This window comes from Gopherus flavomarginatus, chromosome 6 (genome assembly GCF_025201925.1).
Source record: "Gopherus flavomarginatus isolate rGopFla2 chromosome 6, rGopFla2.mat.asm, whole genome shotgun sequence".
Lineage (NCBI taxonomy): Eukaryota > Metazoa > Chordata > Testudines > Testudinidae > Gopherus > Gopherus flavomarginatus.
This window is the reverse complement of record NC_066622.1, coordinates 6,803,169-6,826,878: the sequence shown is the minus strand read 5'-3', so window position 1 is coordinate 6,826,878 and position 23,710 is coordinate 6,803,169. Positions and strand designations below refer to the sequence as shown.

At 42.2% G+C, this 23,710-nt stretch overlaps 1 protein-coding gene across 35 annotated transcripts in view; it reads left to right on the top strand.

Annotated features, from left to right (window-relative positions):
- The window catches only part of MAGI1 (membrane associated guanylate kinase, WW and PDZ domain containing 1), a 498,751-nt gene that overhangs the window by 375,782 nt on the left and 99,259 nt on the right, over positions 1-23,710 (top strand). For all 35 annotated transcript variants that reach the window (XM_050957254.1, XM_050957266.1, XM_050957243.1 and 32 more), the window contains exons 3-4: positions 3,714-3,833; positions 21,158-21,364. In XM_050957254.1, the coding sequence (XP_050813211.1) occupies positions 3,714-3,833; positions 21,158-21,364 (327 nt within the window). The remainder of the gene's footprint in view (positions 1-3,713; positions 3,834-21,157; positions 21,365-23,710) is intronic.

Here is a 23,710-nt window from a genome sequence, read left to right as displayed (position 1 = left end):
CTTTATACTTACACACAACTATTTCAAATTTGATGACAATATATATCTCCAGATCAGTGGCACTGCTATGGGCACCCGCATGGCCCCACAATATGCCAATATCTTCATGGCCGACCTGGAACAACGCTTCCTCAGCTCTCGTCCACTCACACCCCTTCTCTATCTACGCTACATTGATGACATCTTCATCATCTGGACCCATGGGAAAGAGACTCTGGAAAAATTCCACCATGATTTCAACAGCTTCCACCCCACCATCAACCTCAGCCTGGACCAATCTACACGGGAGGTCCACTTTCTTGACACCACGGTGCAAATAAGTGATGGTCACATTACCACCACCCTATATCGAAAACCCACCGACCGCTATGCCTACCTTCATGCCTCCAGCTTCCATCCCGGGCACATCACACGATCCATTGTCTACAGCCAAGCACTGAGGTACAACCGCATCTGCTCTAACCCCTCAGACAGAGACCAACACCTACAAAAGCTCCACCAAGCATTCTCAAAACTACAATACCCGCACGAGGAAATAAGGAAACAGATCAACAGAGCCAGACGTGTACCCAGAAGCCTCCTACTGCAAGACAAACCCAAGAGAGAAACCAACAGGACTCCACTGGCCATCACATACAGCCCCCAGCTAAAACCCCTCCAACGCATCATCAAGGATCTACAACCCATCCTGGACAATGATCCCACACTTTCACAGGCCTTGGGTGGCAGGCCAATCCTTGCCCACAGACAACCTGCCAACCTGAAACATATTCTCACCAGCAACTGCACACCACACCATAATAACTCTTGCTCAGGAACCAATCCATGCAACAAACCTCGATGCCAACTCTGCCCACATATCTACACCAGCGACACCATCACAGGACCTAACCAGATCAGCCACACCATCACTGGTTCATTCACCTGCACATCCACCAATGTAATATACGCCATCATATGCCAGCAATGCCCCTCTGCTATGTACATCGGCCAAACTGGACAGTCTCTACGGAAAAGGATAAATGGACACAAATCAGACATTAGGAATGGCAATATACAAAAACCTGTAGGAGAGCACTTCAACCTCCCTGGCCACACTATAGCAGACCTTAAGGTGGCCATCCTGCAGCAAAAAAACTTCAGGACCAGACTTCAAAGAGAAACTGCTGAGCTTCAGTTCATCTGCAAATTTGACACCATCAGCTCAGGATTGAACAAAGACTGTGAATGGCTTGCCAATTACAGAACCAGTTTCTCCTCTCTTGGTTTTCACACCTCAACTGCTAGAACAGGGCCTCATCCTCCCTGATTGAACTGACCTCGTTATCTCTAGCTTGCTTGCTAGCACACATATATATACCTGCCCCTGGATATTTCCATTACATGCATCTGAGGAAGTGGGTATTCACCCACGAAAGCTCATGCTCCAAAACCTCTGTTAGTCTATAAGGTGCCACAGGATTCTTTGCTGCTTTTAAAGTTGTCAATGGGACAGGAACTTTATTCCTGAACAGCTTCTGTGAGCTTTAGTCTCCACTGTAAATTCCCAAGAGCCCCCACCTCTTTCTATGTGCAGTCATGGAACTCAGTCTTTTTGTGGAGGGCTGAGGCAGATGCCTGTGATGAGGAGGTTCTGCCTGCTGGAAAGAAGAGTGCTCTGATAATGAGCAGTCATGCTTAGTGCTACGGCTTTCAGCTGCTTTCAGGTTATTCCTGAACCAGCAGATTGATTGTGGCCAAAAATGCCCACACCCCTCCAAGCATCATATGCTACACTTTCTTCTGAAGTTGAATGTGTGTTAATATCTGTGAATGTGTCATCATACTTATCGTTATACTGACAGAATTCACACATCCTGTGGCCTCAGGAGTCACTTAAAGAAAATAAATACTGTTGAACATAAACCGATCAGTATCAACTGTACCCTATAATCTAAAACAGTGGAATATGCCACCGCAACCAACAGTTGTGAAAAGACTCATCTTTCATCACACTCGCTGAACTTAAGCTGATGGGAAGAACAGAATTTTGGGATAGATGATGTACCAGTGAGGGAACCATGTTCCCAGTCTTCTCATATTCGTACCAAAGGGCGGTGTCTCTGGGATGCCTCATTGGGAAACAGGCAGCCTCAGAAATAGTAACCAGACCCCAGACCATACAGATTTTTATTGTAGATTGAAGTCAATACCTTGAATTGCATCCAGCAGTAAATTGGGAGCTGGACTAGTCTCTGGGGGATCAGTAGGTGACAATTGTGAAGTCATGGGCCACCATGTTCCTCACTAGCGGAAGCTTCTGAGATGCCGGTCACAGATAACTCCTTGAAGATCTTACTACAATAATCCAATCTGGAGGTCACATCAACATGAATGTGAGGAAGTTGAGTTCAGCGAGGAAGGGTTATATTGTTCCATATCTAATATAACTGATAAGGGCCATTATCTGAGACTCCAGGAGCAGCTAGGAATCCCAGAGAATCCTGAGGTTACGAGGAGCGCAGCTAGAAAAACAGGAAAATTTGTCTCCATTTTCCATTGAAATATTTCCAGGTTCAGGGTGATTTGTTTTTGTTTTTTGCCGACTCCAACTGTGAGCCTCAATCGCAGATTCTGAACATGCCCCTTGACAGAGAAAGCAATACTGCCCCCTGTTAACTACCTTCACTGCCATTTTATGTGGATTGAACTTTAGCCAACTCATTCAGTCAAGGACAGGCACACAAATGGTTGGGTGTTGTGTTCCTGTTTGTTTCAATATATTCATGCTCATGTTATACATAGCCTTTGCGATACAGAGATGGTGCAGCAGGGGCAAAGAGCTGTTTACCCAGAGAACCTTAACACACACATGTATTTTCAAACATTTTTTGAATGTTTAAACTTGTAATCATACCATTACCGGAACAAATTGTGGGTACAATGTAAACAAATCATTCTAGTTTTTAGATGATATAAGTTTAAGATAATTCTTTGTACTTAAAATGAGGGATACTCAGTAATATTTCTTAAACTGGAATGAAGTTTTTAGGTGAACCTACTGTACTAGAAGAGAGTGTGTGTGTGTGTGTGTGTGACTGTGTGTGTGTGAGAGAGAGAGAGTTTTAACATTTTTGTATAACAGTTGTGCCCCACAACACTTTCTAGTGCTAAGTAAAAAGTAATAGCAAAAGTAGGGAGATATTAACAGGTACGTGTAAGAGAGAAAAGAGATCTTGAGCTGAGATGTGAGAGGAGAGAATTGATGCATTGGAGACATACAAATAGAAGCTGCAAAGAAGCCTCCTTATCTAGAAACATACTTTGTGTAGCGTAAGGAATTTTATTGCTGGCAATTCACAGGAGAGTCAGTAAAATAAAATCCCAGACTAGCCGCAGGGAGAATTGTTGGTGTGTTCCAAACACCAAATTCTGGCAGATGTCTTTTCTGCATACGCCACAAGAGATCGTTTGGCACAGCCCAGTGAATACAGAAGGGTAAAACGATTGGTAATACATGTCTGTGAAGGACAGAATTACTGCACCTATTCAGTATTTATGTTGGGCTGTAAATTCTAGAATTCACGCTAACTGACTCTCAAGGTTTCTTTCCACATAGCTCACATGGGAGAATTAATTTCCTGATACTATTATTTCCATGGAAGATGTTTCAATGTCTCATTTAATTCCTGATAATATTGATGTTGCACTAACTTGTAGCTTTCTCCATTTAGGCACAACCCGTCCTCCACGAGAAGGAGAAGTGCCTGGTGTGGACTATAACTTTCTGACTGTGCAGGAGTTTCTGGACCTTGAACAGAGTGGAACTCTTCTTGAAGTAGGAACATATGAAGGTATGGCATAGCGGGGAGCTGGTTCAGTAACATAAGCTGAAGGAGACACTTATATAGTCAATATAAAGATGTGTAGGCCAGTGACTTTATCTGCTTCTTAGATTTTGTCTTCATTAAGGAAAACATGGTCTATTCTTAACTCTAGTTAGCTAACTCAAGATAAAATCCCAGTGAAGGCAAGGCAGTACATGGTTTTCACACAAATTAGCATGTCAAGTTAGGCTATGGGGGAAGACTAGTTTTTAACCTGATCTGATAAATTGTGTGAAAACTACAAACTATGCTAGGATTTTGTCTCCAGTTGGTTAACTTGTGTTCACACACCTTTTATCCTAGCGAAGACACAGTTCGTTTTCTTTGCATTAGAGACAAACCCTAATACACTTCCTTTGAAATGTAGAGAATTCCTACATCGCTGTGGTATTAAGTTTTTCTTCCTGCTTGTAGTCCAGTTACCTATCATATAAAATTACATTGGTAGCCATCCTCTTGTAGCATTTGAAGTGGATGCCAAGCCACCCAATAGCATTTTCATCAGCACAATGAAGGGTCCTAAGGCCACCATGAAATCTAGTCACTTGACACTGGTCAACAATATGCACCATTGACTGACGAAGGTCAGAGTGACAAAGTGGGTCGTTGTGCAGACCCCTTGTGTAGAGATTGTTGAACAGATTCCAAACTGGCCAAGGAATATGTCCAAAGGTGACGTGGCAGGTGAAATCGCAGCAGTCAAACTGTTAGATCAGCGACAAGGAAACCATTCCAGATGTTTTTAGCTGGCCATTCATCACGCCATAGGGTTACTGCTGACAGATTTCAATCTGGCAGTTGAGACCACAGTGGACGCTTTGACGTAAGTTGTGATCTAGGGTGACTGAAAATGTCTGTGAACAGTGGGAGACCTGAACTAACACGTAGCTTTTCCATCAGTCTGGCTGTAGACTCTTTGCAATTAATGTGTGTGTGTGTGCGGGGTGGGGGGGAAATGGCACCATGTTCTCAGAACTGGTAGCCATGGGATAGGAGCGGGGCGCAGGGTGCTTGTGGTGATACTCATGGTTGAGTTCAGTTTGATGTTAGCCAATTTAGCATGAGGCGAATGACCCCACACATGGGCACAGTATTTCTCTGAGAAATAGCACAATGCCAGAGTTAGGGTACAAAGTATCTGTGCCTACACCCCATGTTGAGCAGGCTAATTTGCTGATTAGATTATTCCTGGTCCTGACTTTGCCAGCAGTCTTTTCTAGATGGTTATGGAAAGTCAAAAAGAGGTTGTGTGACCCCAAGGTAAGCCGGTTTTGTCTCGTGTTTGTCATTTTCCTTTTGAGGAGGACACTTGAATTTTGGAATTGGAAGACGCTTGAAACTGTCTTAGTCACACTTGTTTGAAGGTGCAAACTGCTACAGTAGGCTGCCATCTTGGCCAGGTCGGTGTTCAAGATGTTCTCCAATTCGGTGAAAGAGCACAACGGGGCACAGCAGCAGATATCGTCTGCATAGGTAGACTAGCGTGACTGAGTCAGTGGCAGGCCATTTGTGTACAGATTGAACAGGGGGAGCGCAAACATGGAGCTTTGGGGTAAGCCGTTGGGTTGAACAAATGCATGGAGAAGGCAATCTCCGCTATATACCTGAAAATGCCTGTCACAAAGTGGAAGTTCACAAGTAGACATTCAACCCATGCTAAGAGAGCTCTTGATAATTTTACCAGAAGACCAGTGTGCCAAACTGTATCGTAGGCCGCTGTCAGGTCTAAGAAAACAGCTCTTGTCTTCAGGTTTTGTTGAAACCTGTTTTTTATATATGTAACAAGGGCTAGGACTTGATCTCATGTGCTTTGATTCTTCCAGAAGCCAGCTTGGTCGACACGGAGAGCAGTCTCCACCTCTGAGATATACACTGAAGGATAAGCTGCTCAGGACTTTGAAGACAATAGATAGCAGAGAGATTGGTCTGGGTCCTTTCTCACACAATGGGGGAAAAAGCGATTTTAAAAAGGCGATCACTTTTGACATCCTCCAGATAGATCCTTGGCAGGTTACCCTCATTAACAACCTGTATCAGGAATTTGGATAGGCAGTGACAGGTCTTGGTTCCAAGGTGTTTCAGGAACTCTGGTGAAATATTGTTGTAGCCTGTCGCCATTCCAGGTTTGATGTTGCTAAGTACAGTGTCTAATTCAGTGCTTGTGAGTCTTCCTATACGCCGATTAAGTGGATTACGTCAGTGTGACTCTGCTGTTTTATGAGCTTATTCAGAGGAACTTTTGCAGTCTGAAGCAAGTGGCCAGCCACTTGGTTTGGGGTGACAGGAGGACAGGGCAGCACTGGTGGGGGTTGTGCCGAGCCAAGTCGACGCAGAAGTTTCCATGATTTCTGGCAGGAATGGGTGAAATTCGTATTCCCTGTTGTTTCCTCCCGTCTTGCTCGTCTCCTAGCATCTAAGGACTGTATTAAGTGGTCAGCAATAACTGGCTCTCCAAACTGTTTGTACCACTTCAATAGTTTTGAACATTTAGCATTTAAACAAGGAATTTAAACAGAGCGATAGCCTCATGAAATGGACACACACACAGCCTTGAAGGTGGCTCCACAGAAAAGGTTGTAGGCTTTGTTGATTGGGATGGAAAGCCAGGGGATGGTAACGATACTTCGTTCTAGGGTTTCACTGAACTTCTAGTTAGGTTTCCTGAAAGTTCAGCTTTTCTTGAAGCTTCTCACAATGGGCAGGTGAAGGCTGACATAGACGCGTGATGGTCTATGTTGACTATGTGGAAAGTTGTCCAGGAGCACATCTGACGCTGGTTGGGGTGACAGTCTAGTTATGTTACCCAGCAGAGGTCAGATGAGTAATCGCGTGACCATCTAACTGAGTGAAATGTACTCTGTTGTTTTGGGTTATGGATGAAAATAAAGTCATCATTCGATGACCACTCCACCAATCATTTACCGTCTGGTTCTGAGTAACCCCAGTCAGTATCGTGGCTGTTGAAATCGCTCATAGTGGTAGCCATGAGAACATGCTGTCCCTGAAAATAAAACCATATGAGAAAATGAAATACTAATGGAAGATGACCAGAAAAGTTTACACACCGCTGGCTTATTTTTCTAGTGTCCTCTAGCCTCGCTCCTCCTTTCGTTTTCTCTTATCCTCCCACTTGTGCATCCTTCATCATCCAGCTCTTTGTTTCAGTCTCTGCTCCTGTCCATTTAAAGACTTGTTCCTTTTCAGGATGGTTTTCTGGAATTGATTTTATTTCCCTTCTCCAAGGAGACCTCACCCTCTCTCCAGGTCCTTTGACCAAACAAAAATGCTGCTAAAAAATGATTTGAGGTGCTCCCAGTCCCCTGGAGAGCATTATTTCCATAGGATTGGTCCACTCTGAGTTCTGTCCCAATCGGATATGTGTTGTCATAAAGCCTCTGATGCACCTTACCAAACCCTTGTTTCTCAGTTTCCTTCCCCTCTCATCTCCATTTATGTCTCTCTCTCCCATCAAGTTCTCCATCAGGAACATATCTAATTATGCTCCTGAGGCTGATTTGCTATAATGAGAAATGGTAGGGAAGTTGTGTGGTTCCCATGATCTTGTGCTGACTTTCACTCCCAGAGTCCTGGGAGTTCACTTTTAGGAGATGATAGCAGTTAGGGGGAAAGCCTTCCAGATTCTACTTGTGTATGTGCTGACTACAGTATAAGCATGATTCAGTCAGAGAGAAATTCACAAATAAAAAATGATAGCCATTGTTTTGGCATGATGACCTAAGAACTGTGAGTAAATAACTGCTGTTTTCCGACCATAAGTTAGTGCCTGATTCTCATTTCCACTATGGTGCCTTTACACCACTCTGGCCGCATTGCAGGGCCTTGAAGGGGGCACAAGTTATATTTATACTTTCTTTAGTGCCCCTTTAGACTTACAGAGCCGTGTAAAGAGGCCTTGGTATAAGTGAGATGCATGCCATTATTTTTAGAGCAGTGCTTCATCACCTTACAACATCAATGAAGATGATGCACTGTCAAAGAAACAACAAGAGCAACAAGGAGATAAAACCATGCTCAAGCTATATTGCCATCTGCTGGGCGGATCAACACTGCCAAATGGATCCTGACATAAGTAGGGAAGTGGGTGAAGACATGCTTATTTTGCAGCCCTTAAGGAACTAATGCAAAATATGTGCAAAAGAAATCCGAAGTACGGCTAATTATCTGCTTAAAGTAGGCCCACAATGTCTTTTTTTTTTTTGCATCTTTTTTGCTTTTTTATGATGTATAATAAAGTCCTGAATTTTTTTTTAAACCCAATCTTTTTATACTCCTTTGTAGCGTCACCTTTAAACATTGCACTTGAATCTTCACCTACAGCTGCACCGGGCGAAATAATTGCAATGTCAAATCTTTATGGGTTTAGCATTGCATGACGTTACTAATTTTATAGTTTGGCTTTGCTCTTCCGCTGCTATGAGTTAATTAGCATCACTGCTAATGTTCCAATAGCAAAACTACCCCAAAGTGAGCTTTTTTCCTTTTCCTATGTCTAACTATAACACTCAATTAGTTTTCCTTGTCATGATGCTCAACATAGATCAGTTGAACTGCTTTCCTATCACATCCCAGTCCTCTTTTGACCTTTCCACTTTGAAAGGGAAAATGAGTACCTGTCTCTAAGCTGGCTCTTGGGACAGTCTGGAAATTAGTTTTCAGTTAATGGTGTGCTTAGCTGGGGCAGTTTAAATATGGCCATTTCACAGTACACATGTTTATATGTTAAACTGATAAAACATATATGATGTACATTTTAGATTTTTTTTCCAGTTCAAAAGAATATTGCTGCTGTTTTCATCATTTTCTGATGATACAGGGAAATTTAATATTGGTTGGTATAGCAGAGGCATGTGGAATTTTGGCATCTCATTTTCAGGAGTTTGAACAGCCTCATCTCCCATTGATGTCAACCAGATTTTCTGGTGCTTGGCACATGTGAAAATCCATTGTACTCTCCAAAGGAAAATCCATGAGAATAAAGAAATAATTATGATAATAGAGATGTGTGAATCTTGATACATACAATTCCACTGTAATATGCAATAAATAACAGTCCAGGGAATGATTTTTCCGACTTTGTGAGATTTGTTTACGGGTTTGTTGTTGTTATTGTTTGTTGTTAAACATACTTTACATTTGGTTTGACCAGTGTTGATCTTGATTTTGATCCAGTCAGTGATGTAATTAAAAGTCAATGTTGTGATCATAACAGATTCTGTTAAAAAAAAAAAAATAGCGAAGACAAAGTTAAACCCTTCTGATACTTGGGTTATTCATCCAGCTTTTCATTCTAAGACAACTTTCTTCTTCCTTTACCTTTCCTCCTCTTTACCTACCCTAATCCTGATTTGCATATATTATCAGTGTGGAGGTTAGAATTCTCCTGAAGCTGCCAATAATGTCGTACTGTAAACTGGGTTCATAGAACTCATTTTCTGCTACTCCTGATGTAGCCATTTGGCTCCATCAACTTCAGGTGAAACACCAGCCATATGAAAGAAGAAGGTAAAACTCAAAAAAAAGTCAAAGTCTCACATACGTTTACTGGAGACGAACATAGCTATCACCTTCATAGAATATCAGGGTTGGAAGGGACTTCAGGAGGTCATCTAGTCCAACCGCCTGCTCAGAGCAGGACCAATCCCCAACTAAATCAACTTTGATGCTCTTCATCTTCGTCATCTTAGAATAATAAGAATGTATTGCTCTAGATGGTTTTCAGAGAGGAAAATCCTGGAGAGCTTATCATCTAATTAGACAACCTAAACATAATGGAAGGGGGAATGGTATGCAATGAAGAACCGTGTGACTGAAGTTCAATTGGCATGTTAGCTCTATGATTTTGTTGGGTTTGATAAGCTAGCACTCCACTCTGAGCAGGGTTTACAGGACTTTTGAAAGAAGCACGCAAAGGTAGAAACATTCTAAATTAATAAAAATGCAGTGCCTACTTGTGTTATGCATTTCCAGGTTATGTTTTGGTAGTTTCTCTGGTGGTCTAATCGAAGTACAGTCTAGGAAGTATAGAGAGTGTTTTGACATTAGAAGATGAGTTTGCCTTCTGAAGGTTTATCAAGTCGTCTAGTGGTGTGTTTATTGCTGGATACCACTGCAGACCCCAATTTTACTTCTACATGCACATTACGCCTCTGCCCTGCTACATCTCAGAGGTCTTTATTTCAGAAATTGAAGAGAAACCATCGCCACCCTCCCTCCCCTTTTCTAAGGTAGCACTTGGAAAGTTGACAGTGAGGGTGAGGCCAAAAGAAGCAGTGAAGCCTTGTGAAAATTGACATCATTTTAAAAGCTCTCTTGCACTTAGCTTATTGAGGGCAAGAGTGGCTGGAAAGGAGGATTCTAAAACAGGCCACGGGAGTGATAAGAGGAAGGGTAACACACAGGATATTGAGTCCATCGTGGTTACTGTGGATTCTGCTTTAAAAAGAGAAAAGTACTGAAGGTGGAGCCACAGAAGGCTGGGAGATTGGATTGGATGCAGCCCCTTATGTGAGTGCTCTGTCGGTGTAGATGTAAATAGTCAACTGATAACTGTCAGTCGATAGCACTCAAGAATGCGTAGCCTAGCTCCTGTGTTAAGGACAATATGGCTTGTGGTTTTGTACTGCAAAAAGCTTCCTCTTCGAAGCAGAGTGGGTATGGCAGTTACTTCCAAATGGTTCAGGGGGCTGCTACCTTTTCCCCCATGGGAGAGTGCTGCACCAGCCCATTTACATTCTGAATCTCCTCCAAAAGTGATGCCAAACCAAAACGTTCCAAAATCAGAAGATTTTAATAAGTGTTGGGTTCTTTCAATTTGCCTTCTTGTTTCGGTGGTTAACGGAAACCAGGCTTTACTTTTAAAGCTTTTTCTCTTCGACATTATTTTTAATGAAAGCTGAGATTCTCCAGTAATCTGACTTCAGGTGCTGGACCTGGAAGTAAAACATCCAGTACCATCAGATGCACTTTAAAATGGCGAGAGTTGGTAGCACTGCTCTGACATTGGGAGATTCTGTAGTGTGTGCATGCTGGGTGGAATGGTGATCCAATGTGAAATGTAATGCCATCACCCTATGGTGATACATTCAGAAAGGAAAAGTCCATTTAGAGCAGACGTGGACAAACTGTGGCCCACGGGCCACATCCGGCCTACGGGACCATTGTGCCCGGCCCCTGAGATCCCAGCCGGGGAACCTAGTCCCCAGCCCCTCCCCTGCAGCGACGCTGCCACACAGACCGCACTCTGACCCACTGCTCCCACTGGGCAGCATGGGGAGCGCAGTTGGCTCTGGCTGGGTGTCGCGGCTGCAAGCTGCTGCTGCTGGTAAAGGATCCGGGAGGAGTGGGGGGTTGGGTAAGGGAGCAGGGAGTCTTGGGGGGCAGTCAGGGATGAGGGGACAGTTGGTTGGGGCAGAGGTTCTGGGGGGGCAGTCAGGGCATGGGGAACAGGGAGATTTGGGAGTGGGAGTCCTGGGGGCCCTGTCAGGAAGTGGGGATATAGATAGGAGTCGGAAGGGCAGTCAGGGAACAGGGAGCAGGGGAGATTGGATCGGAGGTGGGTTCCCAGGGGGGCCATTAGGGGACAAGGAGCGGAGTGTGTGTGAATGGGCCAGGGGTTCTGAGGGGGGAAGTCAGGGGGCGGGAAGTGGGTGACTACCAAGTGTCACTGTGGTGTTATGCAGCTTCATTAATGAATGCTTGTAAAGCACTTAGTGATCCTCAGCTGAAAAAGTGCTGTAATGTGGGAAGGGTTGTTAAATTATAGAGCATTATTGTCAAGGCATCATCCTTCATTCTCGGGACTGGCGTTGTGAGAGTGCCAAGAAAAGTAATAAGTAATCCGCATTAGTTTCATCACTTAAAGTAATGGGTGACTTATTAGCATTTATAATATTAAACTGGCTACTTTAGACAGGGACCTTGATTACAAGTACTTAATGACTGTAATCAGCTACCTTAACAGTCTAGCTAGAATAGCAGCAAAAGTCTCAGGATGCATTCAGAGACCACCACTTGAATTCCAAGAAACTTCCGTTTTACCTAATATTTCTGATGTGTTTGTTGTGCATATTTCTGTCCACTGGCCCTCCTCCTCCTCCATCTGTTTCTATAGAACAGCTGCTTTTTTTGTTCTAGTTTCTTTGTTGATTTGCATTCTGTGGGTCTCACCAACTTTGTACAGCCCCGAAATGAGTGCAGTGACCATGGTATGCAAAACATGAAGAGAAAGATCAGAAGACTGGGGTGGCAGATGCTGTGGATGCACATGTAGCAGAAAAACATGTTCCGCTTAATAAGATAAGATTCGCTTATTAAGGTCTCCGTACTACGGATTGACTCAATAAATCATAATGGCTCCTTTAGAGCACTACAGTGTATCATGTCAAAGATCCACTTATTAACATCTACATATTGTGGAAAGATTTCCACCCCCCTTGACTTCATGCTTTTCTTTTCCTTTTCTCTCGTAAAAAGGAAGAGTGTAGTTAGTTGCATTCTAAAATGGAACATAAATTCCTATTTTTTTCAATATATAGGTAGACAAGTGGTGTGAAATTTCATAGGTTAATTTTTATGCCCTTTGAATTTTCTATGGATTTTTTTGTATGGTTCATACATTTTTAATAGGATATCTTTGGCTCCGGCTAAACTTTTTTCTCGGTAGCACTACTCTTCATTGTGGACAGCTGTCTCTTAAAATCATTGCCTGTTGACCCAAAACTTGGTAGCAAAGTTGATCCTGAGGATTTCTAGCATAAAGGACAGAGGGGTTTTGTTCTTTTTTTTGAGGGGGCGCTTGAATGTTAGATTTAGGGTTATTTTTAGCTGTTATGGACACGGTATGTGCTATGTGCACAAGCCTGCTCAATGGAGGTTGGGAATACAGGAGGGGTTGTTGATAGGAGCTGGACACGTTCAAGCCTCATTAATGGGTGCTGAACACACATGAAATATTATCAATTGTAAGCTAGGCTTTCTGGCACATTTTATCTTGCAGCAAGGAAGGACTCACATGTGGCTACTAAAAGACAAAATATTTTCTGCTGCAGTTGTACTTCTGTGTGTTAGAGGTCTGGCCCTTACCTCCACCTCATCCAACTTCCAGCTTACACCGAAGCATTCAAAGAACCTGTATGAAATAATACACAAAAATTTTGTTATGAAGCCATTAGAGTTGCTATGCACACAACATACCTGACACCTAGCCCTAAGAGCAAGGAAGTGAAAGGGTAAGCCACCTAATAGTGCATACCTTCGATGCTTCCATCTGCGAGCATGCTCCTTACCCCTTTCCACTACAACAACCACATACTACAGCCCATGCACTCTGGCCTCCTAGACACCAGCCTTCCATCCCCCTCAGAACCGCCTTGTGTACACAATCCTCCAAACTACCCTCGTCCAACATAACCATCTAGCGCACCAAACACGCATGACCATGTTGAGGAAATGATAATCTGGTACGGGGTTATGTGCGAAAAGGCTCAGCAGTAAGGCTGAGATGAATAGTCTGTATTGTATCTTCGTTGTCATGCTAAGGGAAGTGTGTGTGGCAGGAGTAGTAGAACATATGTGCTGTTCCTTGCTTTTTGTGGGTTCACGTTAGCTAGAGCATATGGTGTGTATAGCAATTCACAGCACTTTCGGGTGTGTATTTATATATACACCTATATGTATGCACCTGTGTTTGTATATACATACCAGATTGTGTGTGTACAACATATACTCCAATGTGATGTTAACATTAATGGTCCCTGCCTGACTTCAGGAAAGAATCTCCAGTTCACAGAGTCAGCCACAGCCTGTGGAGCCAAGATATCCCTGCTTGCCTATTACGGTCAGACTCTTCCTTCCTCCCTCTCCCCCCCCCGCCCCCCAACAAACTGTGCTGCAGTGTTAAAGCATAACTGGGGAAGTGGGTTTTAGTTCTGTGAATATCTTTGTTTAATTTATTGTTTGCATTAAATCTGTTTGTATGCAGCTATATACAGATTGAACAATAGCCATGTGGTTGGAGTGATAGCTAATGATTTTCTGTTAGCTGTCATTCACCGTAATGGTGATGATTTTGATACATCCACATGGTAGAAAATGATTTTGAAGTTATTTATTATGTCTAGGTTTTTCATGGAGCCTAAGGGAGTTTGGTGTCCATGTCCCTGTATTCATTAAGCCCAAATGAAAATCCCAGCCTATTTGGCCAATGAGATCATAATGCAAGATTCTTCGTTGTTACCCAAGAATTTAAGCCATAAATTAAAATATGCCTATTGTAACATTTTGGCTAATTCCCAACAAAACATCCAGACTGATCTTTCAGCTAGCCCATTTTGAACCACCTCAAGAGAATCAGAAATATAAAGGAGATTTGATTTACATACATTGTAATTTAATTTCTCAGTGCTCTCTTTCATTGCTGACTGCAAAACCATGCTGTGCTTTGCTTCCCGTTCCAGATGCTACATCTCTGGCCGCCTCTTGGTTGCCTGGATACTCTGAATTTCCTCAAGGCAATTGCTAATCAATGTGGGTTGCAGTTAGGTGATTCCTGCAGACAGCAGCCAGATCTGACATCTAAACGTAGAAATCCGTAGCCAAATACAGTCTGGGAAGTGAACAGCTAAAACACTGTAACCCTATCTCCACTTCCAGGAATCAATTCATCTTGTGCTAATCAGACACAAGCACTCTCATTGGATTAGATGAACAGAGGCACTTTTAGTAAAATTAAGGGTCAATTATTTTGGTTCTTCTGGAGAGCGGACAAAAGAGGCACGGCTCAAAAAACAAATTACATTAATAATTACATTTTGATTCTGCATGTCAAGACCTTGCTTAATTTTCGTATTTATCTACATTTCTTCCTCAGAATGCCATTTTGAATTAATATAGAATGCAACAGAGACTGCTTTTTAAGACATAAGCCATTAGTAGAAACATTGTCAAAGCACAATATTGGAGCTTTGAAGATAGTATGTGTCCTCTGAAGTGTTAGCTCCTCAGTGCAAAGAGAGGGCTTTTCTTTTATCATTGCAAAATTATGCTTTGCTATAGGAGTCAGTGAATTCAGAACTACAGAAATAATCTTCAGAGGTGCCGGTGGCACTGCAGATCTCCTATTATTTCTGTAGGAGCACAGCACCTCTGAAAGTCAGGCCATCACTACTGTATGTTGTTTGTAAAATGCTTTAGGATCCTCTGGGATAATGGGTGTTGTGTGCTGTAAGGGTAAGATGTTGTTAATAATTAGAGCTGAGTGGACGATTCAGTACAGATTATATTTGTTATGAATTTAGCCCATTTTGGTTCATAAATTTCTCACAGACCAATGCTAAGTTGCCTTTTCATGTATACATTCTTTGTTTATTAGCAGGATACTTTAAACAAATAATTTCCAGCTTATGGGTGGTTCATAAATGCTTTGCTTTGACTGTTCACTGTTTGTTATTCCTGGTGTGTGGCTGAGTTGCTAAAACAGAGGGTGGTGTTGCCTCTTCTTGATTGGTTGATTGAAATAATTGATACAGAAGTTGAAAAAACAACAAATAGCAAATACTCAAAATTCCAATAGAAATTCCTGAATGGATGATCATTTGTACTAAGCTTTTTGAGGCTTTCAAGACTGACTTCCTTATGGTAGTCCAAATACTCATTAATAGGAAGTGATGTGACTTTTCACCCAAAGAACAGCAAACCAAACAGAAGTATTTTAAATTTTGATCATGAAATGAGGGATATTTTAAAAACTATTCAACCAGCTCTGTAAAAAATAAACAGTAAGAAGAATTTTAAAAAGAGGAATCTCAAAAGATCAGAGAAAGTACTTTATATAGATTCAGATTTTTTTTTTAAAATGTGAGACCTGTGAGCAGATATGAGAGAGCTACATTCAGTATTGACATGTTGGTTTTTTACATTGATCAAAATCAAGGCCAAACTGCTGCTAATTACAGTCAGTGACAAAAGTCAACGTTTGTTTTGGGTTGTTGCTTGATTGTGTTGGAAGTTAAATGGTGGCAGCCCAGCTTCAATGTTTACACACTTTCAGGAGATGACAATTATACCAAATGTTGCTGGTTTTGTTTGAAAAGGGAAAACCTGGCAGATGCCACAAAATAACTTCCTGCCCCCACAAATCAGCTGGTGTCTCCCTCTCAGCCTTCCTGCCTAATGGTGCAGAGAACCCTTTCATTGACCGCATGTCTCCCCTGTCTGTTTCTGTACCCATGAATCTGGAAGCTCTAGATGCCATTTCTGGTGGAGTACACGCATGGGAGCAAACATGAGCTTTAGTTACAGCATCCATTATTAAAGAGCCAAAGGCTGTACCAGGAGCCCTGTGGCCCATTCATTCAGTGCTCTGTTGCAGCACCTTCCAAATGAACTGAGCAGCGTAGAGAAATATACTCATTTGAATGCAGTGAACACGAATTTGAGATGCACAAGAACATTTCCATTGAGTCTAGTCATTTCCAGTTGATGTCCTGGGAGCCAGTCTGTGGTATGGCATTTCCACAGTTTGAGATTTTTATTCATGGTGAGTTTTTATCTTCAAAGTGCCCTGGCAAAACACAGAAAAAGAATCAGTTCCTACCCCAAGAACCATCCATTTTAAGTTAAACAGGCAGTCTAAATATATTGCCACATTGAAATACATATGAACCTCGCAGTTACAAACACCTCCCATAATGGAGTTGTTCGTGACTCTGAAATGTTCGTACTTCTGAACAAGATGTTATGGTGGTTCTTTCAAGTTTACAACTGAACATGGACTTAATACAGCTTTGAAACTTGACTATGAAGAAGAAAAATACTGCTTTACCTTTTTTTTTTTAGTAGTTTATGTTTAACACAGTGCTGTATTGTATTTGCTGATTTATTTATTTGGGGGAGGACGGGCGACACCGTTGCTGCCTGACTGTGTACTTCTAGTTCCAAAGGAGGGGTGTGGTTGACTGGTCAATTCGTTAATCTGGTGTTTGGAACTCTGAGGTTCTACTGTGCGGACATTGAAACGTATAGCTTGAAAAATATGAGTAGATGAGTAATTTGGGTAATTGGAAGTAAGAGGGGAATTAAAGATGTTTTTAGGGAACTTTGGTAATATTCTCCCTTGGGGGAAAAAACAAATGTGTTGATTCAATATGATATATTCCAAAAGCAAAAAATAATTAAGAAAAATACTGACCAAGTGACTAGTGACTTCGGTTGTCAAACATGAGACATTTTTGCCTGATATTTTTTAGAAAATGATTGCCACTACTCATATTTTTATGAGCACTCTCTCTAAATCCAGTGGTTCTCAATCTAATTACCATTGTGAGCCACACAAGCAGCTCTCTGTGTTATGTGGCTGCATCCAAACCATATATATACACACTGCCTGTCTGGCCCTGAGGATGTCACATGGGATGCAGCTGTGTGCAGGTTGGGCCGCAGGTTAAGAACCATTGGTCTAAATTATTACCGGAAGAGCTGAGAGGGAGATGAACTCATCAGAGGCAGGGAGAAATCATCCTAGCCTTTCCTTGAATTTGGTGGTGGAATTTTAACAAAGGGGTCCCCAAGAGACCTCTTTAGCACATCTGTGTTACATACTTACCAAGATTATCAAAATTCTGTCCCCATTACACACCTATGTATCCTTTGTCTAAAACTTCATATGTATTGCATATTTGTAGGTCTAACAGCTTACAAAATCACTGAAATAAATGCTGGACAGAGTATCTGTGTTCAGGGCCACACACACAAGCTGAATTGCTACCCATGTGTTTTATACATTCGTTTATCTTTGTAATCACCTGTTAGTATCCTTGTAAAATACACAGAGCATAAAAAAGAAATAACCAAGTAATATTGAATCTCTGGAGAAGTACAGAATAGAGTAGGATAGATTAACTTTTCTTCCTACCTCTTTTATGTTCCCCCTCCTTTCTCTCTCACATTACTCCTCCTCCATAAAATATTCTTGCAGCAGATAGAACGTAAGAATCATTTCTCTAGCAGAGACTGCACCTGCTGTAAGATTCGACATCCCCATTAGGGGCTCTTTCCAGAGGAAGTCATTTCCTTCTCCCTATAAATTATGCATCTCTTTACATTTAAGATTCTGAAATGAAAAATAAAACAGAAAGGTAATGCTGAACATTGCAGTGCTCTACGGAGTTGACTCCTTGATCCTTTATAGACACTTGAATGGAGCTTACCAAGAATGAAGCTCATAGTGTTTCTACATCGCTAACTGCTCTGAGAAGGGAGTCCCTCTGATTCCCAGAAACTGTCAGTTTTGAATCCTAGTCCTTGTACTCTAAGGGCTTGTCTACATCAGAAAGTTGCAGCGCTGGTGAGGGAGTTACAGCGCTGCAACTTTGAAGGTGTACACATCTGCAGGGCACCACCAGCGCTGCAACTCCCTGTTTGCAGCGCTGGCCGTACTCCCGTTTTGTCTCGGGTGTAGAGGATCCAGCGCTGGTGATCCAGCGCTGGTAATCCAATGTAGACACTTACCAGCGCTTTTCTTGACCTCCGTGGAAGGAGGAAGCCTCTGGTAATCAAGCTGGTCTCCTTTCCCGGTTTGCTCTCTCGTTCCCGGAGCCCAGAGCAAGCAGGTCTCCTTCCCTGCGGTTTGCTGGGTGGCTCCGGGAACGCGAGAGCAAACCGCGGCGAAGCGGGTCTCCTTTCCCGGTTTGCTCTCTCGTTCCCGGAGCCCCGAGCAAGCAGGTCTCCTTCCCTGCGGTTTGCTGGGTGGCTCCGGGAACGAGAGAGCAAACCGCGGCGAAGCGGGTCTCCTTTCCCGGTTTGCTCTCTCGTTCCCGGAGCCCCGAGCAAGCAGGTCTCCTTCCCTGCGGTTTGCTGGGTGGCTCCGGGAACGAGAGAGCAAACCGCGGCGAAGCGGGTCTCCTTTCCCGGTTTGCTCTCGCGTTCCCCGAACCGCCGAGCAAGCAGGTCTCCTTCCCTGCGGTTTGCAGGGGGGTTCGCGGAACGCGAGAGCAAACCGCGGCGAAGCTGGTCTCCTTTCCCGGTTTGCTCTCGCGTTCCCGGAACCCCCCTTGAAGCCGCCCAACAGCGCTGCAGTGTGGCCACATCTAACACCACTTGCAGCGCTGGTTGCTGTAAGTGTGGCCACTCTGCAGCGCTGGCCCTATACAGCTGTACTAATACAGCTGTAACAACCAGCGCTGCAAAACTTTAGATGTAGACATGGCCTAAGACGGCAGTGCGATGGGTAAGATCTTTGTGCAGGGTAAGCCGAGAAGGCAAACTGGGATTTGCTTAGCAGCAGAAGCTAACCTTTCTTTCGCAGGCCCTCTCCGATGAACTCAGCTGATCCTTTCTCCTGGTTGGACTCTTTCTCACTCCCTGTTGCCCCAATCTATCCCCATGCCCTTCACAGGGCCCACGGATGTTTGCTTGGTTTTTCACTCTCCTTCCTGCACACAACCCTCTGACTGCTCGGGCATGGTTCCTGTCTTAATTCACCCCGAAGGCCAATGGAAATAGAGCTTCAGGGATGGACTAGAGTAGAAGCTTGAAAGGAGAAGATTGATTCAACCACTCAAATGACCATTCAGATAAATGTTACGTTTTATGGATTAAAATTCATAATGTATGTGATTTCCACATCAAGCTCTAGTGAGCTGTAACTGGGTGTTGTAAAATAACTGCCTGTTCTACTGCAAACCTAGGGATTACTGCTTTTTAGCTGTGCGTACAGCGGGTTTGTCTACATCTGTGTGTAACTCATTTATTAATTTTAAACACATAAAACACATTCTCCTATAGGCAGGAGTTTATGTGTGTGTTTGTAATATATATGGCATGTATACAGTACATGATGGTTTGGTGTAGTATACAGGTTTCATGTGTATTTATTTGGGATAATCTGCATTTTGTGTGTATATGTATATACACACACATTGTGTACTCTGAATGTCTCTATGTATTAGAGGGAGAGAATATACAGTATATAGGATGGTATGGTGCACTAAAAGGGTTTTATCAGCAAGGTTTGGATTCTGATAAAACTTTTATGACAAATCATTGTCTCGTTATTTCTTTACATGTATTCTAGTTAGCTGAAGATATAAAGCATAATGTAATCAAATTTACCTGTGTGTTTTCAGAGTAGAATTTTGAAAAGAATTATGGCTGATATAAATCATGTGCATATATAAACATGGAGGTGGAGAGGTAGAAATGTATTTTTGAAACTGCTTTGGGATCCCTGAGAATAAAAGGCTGTATTTAAATGGACAATATTTGAAGTCCATTTCTGTGGCCCAAGGGCAGAAATTAAAATATGTAAGAATTGTTGAAACTGGTATGGATAACTAATATTTTAAATATAGATTTGTTTGCTTATAATCACAAGTAATATAAACTGTATTCTGAATATCATAAATTTACTTAAATCATAGATTCTTTGGGACTGTCTTTTTGCTCTGTGTTCATACAGCACCTAGCGCAATGGGGTCTAAATGACGGGGGTTCATAAGTGCTACTGCAAAGTGAAGTAGAATGGAAATGCTGAAATATTTCATTGTGAAGATTGCTATCCAGGCTAGAACGAACCTGCCATAAAATGGGACTTCACCGAAAGGATCAAAATTGTCCCTGGGAGCTGCATGTGGGTATAAGCAAGGCAAGGGTGATATTTGCCCCTAAGAGTCTTGATTTAAAGATTTCACTAGTTCACTTCTAACCTAACTGACCTCAACAGCTGAAATTTTTCTTTGAAGAAAGCAGGTGGCACTTGGTGTTTTCCTTTGACAAAGTGTTCCTTTAGAGAGAGATTACTTTTTCAAAAATGCAACAGCCACCCAAAAGAACTCTTCTATTAAAGCAGGTCATCCCAGTTTTTCATCACTTATCTGGTGATAGCAGTAATGAATTTTTTATTTTCTGCAGGGCTCACTCTAAATCTGACACAGCATTATGTGATGAATACATATAAAAAGGCCACTAATTGAAATTCAAATGTAATGAGATGAAGTTTTGCTATTCACCACAGCTGCCTTTGTTTTAGTCCTTGTACGCTCGGTGCACCTAAACAATGCAACCCTCGCTTCTACTTTTAAATTCAACATGAATAAATTAAAAGGAAATAAATCTTTCTAGTCTATTCTAGAAGTGAAATATAGTTTGAAAAACAAGAACTTTTTTTTTCTCTTTTGCGGGGAGAAAGAGGTTTTGCTGGAATAAGAAGAAGAATAAAAAATCTTGCAGCTTAAAATCTACTTTTTTGAACATGCAAATGTGTTTCTATTGCCTAGGTAACTATTATGGAACACCCAAGCCTCCCAGCCAACCCGTCAGTGGGAAAGTGATTACCACTGATGCTTTGCAAAATCTTCAGTCCAACTTCAAGCAGTCGACTCCAAAACGAACCAAGTCTTATAATGATATGCAAAATGCTGGCATAGTGCATACGGAGAATGAGGATGAGGATGACGTCCCTGAAATGAACAGTAGCTTTACAGGTAAAGCAAAAAATATTCTTGTCCATATTATAGGATGCATTGCATTTTTCCCCCTTCTCAATAGGAGCCCTGCAATGCTGCCAGTTCTGGATTGAACCACATTGTAATCTGGGTTAGAAGTATTTCTACTGTCTTCTGTTAACAACACATTTCCCCTAGGTCACAGAATAGTTTAAAAATGACAGGGATTAACCTAGATGTGTATCTGTTTCCCATACAAAGTTATATAGCCCTTGATTCCGTTTCCCCCCACCCTTAACCTGTCACTATACTCAACATAGCTAATTTGCTAAATGAAGGAGCATTATGGTTAACATAAAGTATTTCTTTTTTGAGAGTTCAGAGTAGAATTATGCCATAGACTCATAGACTTTATCTGTGAGGGCCACATAAAATGAAGATAGATTAGAAAATTCTAAGAAAATTCATTGAATCTTTTCCCTTTTGATATCTTATGTTAATGCCGGTCAGAGTCCGATTAAACAGCACAGAGAGAAGTAGTGTATTTTCTTCAGAACCTCATGTAGTCACTTTGTTTTACAGTCTTACATAATCTTAGATGCCTCTAAAATGGGAAATAGCTGGGATTTCTGAGTAGACATCTCTTGCTGTGTAGAATAATTGAGAATTTCTCCACTATTGTACAGGATGGGGCACATTTGTCAATTGAGGTACGTTCATGTTCCTTTAAATAGTGTCTCCTGAATTCAGTGGGCCAGATTTTACTCTCAATTGCATTAGGGTAGATCTAGATGACTCCATCAATTCCAAACGAGCTGGAGCCCACCTGACAGGAGTGTGTGTTCAGAATGATTGGACAGCACCTAGTGGAAAGTAAAAGAAATGATTTTAAATCCTTATAAGCATCACACTGGTCATTTTGCTCTTGAAGAGGTTGAAGCTGGTTCGTAAAGAGACGTGATGTAGTATTGCAGAGCATGTAAACATTCTGAACCTTTTCCTGTGGACTATAAAAAGCAGCTGCTGTTGTAAAACGTTTTAATGAAAATCTGAAACTCTTTGTCATCTTGAAATATTGTGAACAACGTGTAGGAAGCCAAATCTGCGTAGATCCTCACTTCCACCTGTGACTTTTCCCTCTGCCATTTTCGCTTGATTTTCAGCCAGGCTGGAAAAAGTCAAGGCAGTGTTCATTACCACTGACACATCTAACCATTGTAACCTGGGCTCTGTGGAGCAAGTTGGATATGTTTGAAACAAATTGTTCCCTCTTCACTTTTTTTCTTTTAATTGTTGGCCACATTTCTTACCTACACCAAGGTCTCCTCAAGCACTTACAGTTTACTCCTTCTTCTGTTCCCTGTGGTACATCCTCCAGCAGGCTGGGGCTGGCCCACAGAGTGGCAATGAGATGTGAAAGCAAACTTGGTCTGCTTAAGAAGTCCTGGAGTTTCACTTCCTAAAATGTCCTGTGCCTGTCAAGGAGTGTCAAGGTTTCATTCCCCACTCTGAGCTTTAGGGTACAAATGTGGGGACCTGCATGGACACTTCTAAGCCTAATTACTAGCTTAGCTCTGGTATACTGCCACCACCCAGAATTCCAGTGTCTGGGGCACTCTCTATTCCCCCAAACTTCTCCTCCCCAGGTTGCCTTGAGGGACTTCACCAATTCCCTGGTGAACACAGATCCAAACCCCTTGGATCTTAAAACAAGGAGAAATTTACCATCCCCCCTCCTTTCCCCCACCAATCCCTGGTGAGTCCAGATCCAATCCCCTTGGATCTTAAAACAAGGAAAAATCAATCAGGTTTTTAAAAAGAAAGCTTTTAATTAAAGACAGAAAAGGTAAAAATTATCTCTGTAAAATCAGGATGGAAAATGCTTTACAGGGTAATCAGATTTCTATAGACCAGAGGGCCCCCCCCAACCTTAGGTTCAAAGTTACAACAAACAGAGGTAAAATCCTTCCAGCAAAAAGAAACATTTACAAGTTGAGAAAACAAACATAAGACTAACACGCCTTGCCTGGCTAATTACTTACAAGTTTGAAACATGAGAGACTGATTCAGAAAGATTTGGAGAGCCTGGATGTACATCTGGTCCCTCTTAGTCCCAAGAGCGAACAACACCACCACACAGAGCACAAACAAAAGACTTCCCTCCATCAAGATTTGAAAGTATCTTGTCCCTCTATTGGTCCTCTGGTCAGGTGTCAGCCAGGTTTACTGAGCTTCTTAACCCTTTACAGGTAAAAGAGACATTAACCCTTAACTATCTGTTTATGACAAGGGGTCTCACACTGATCTCTCTGATGTTAATCTGATCTTATGCTTCAGCCTGCAGAGGTCTTGAAGGAACTTTTTTTTTCTCTGATGCACAATCTG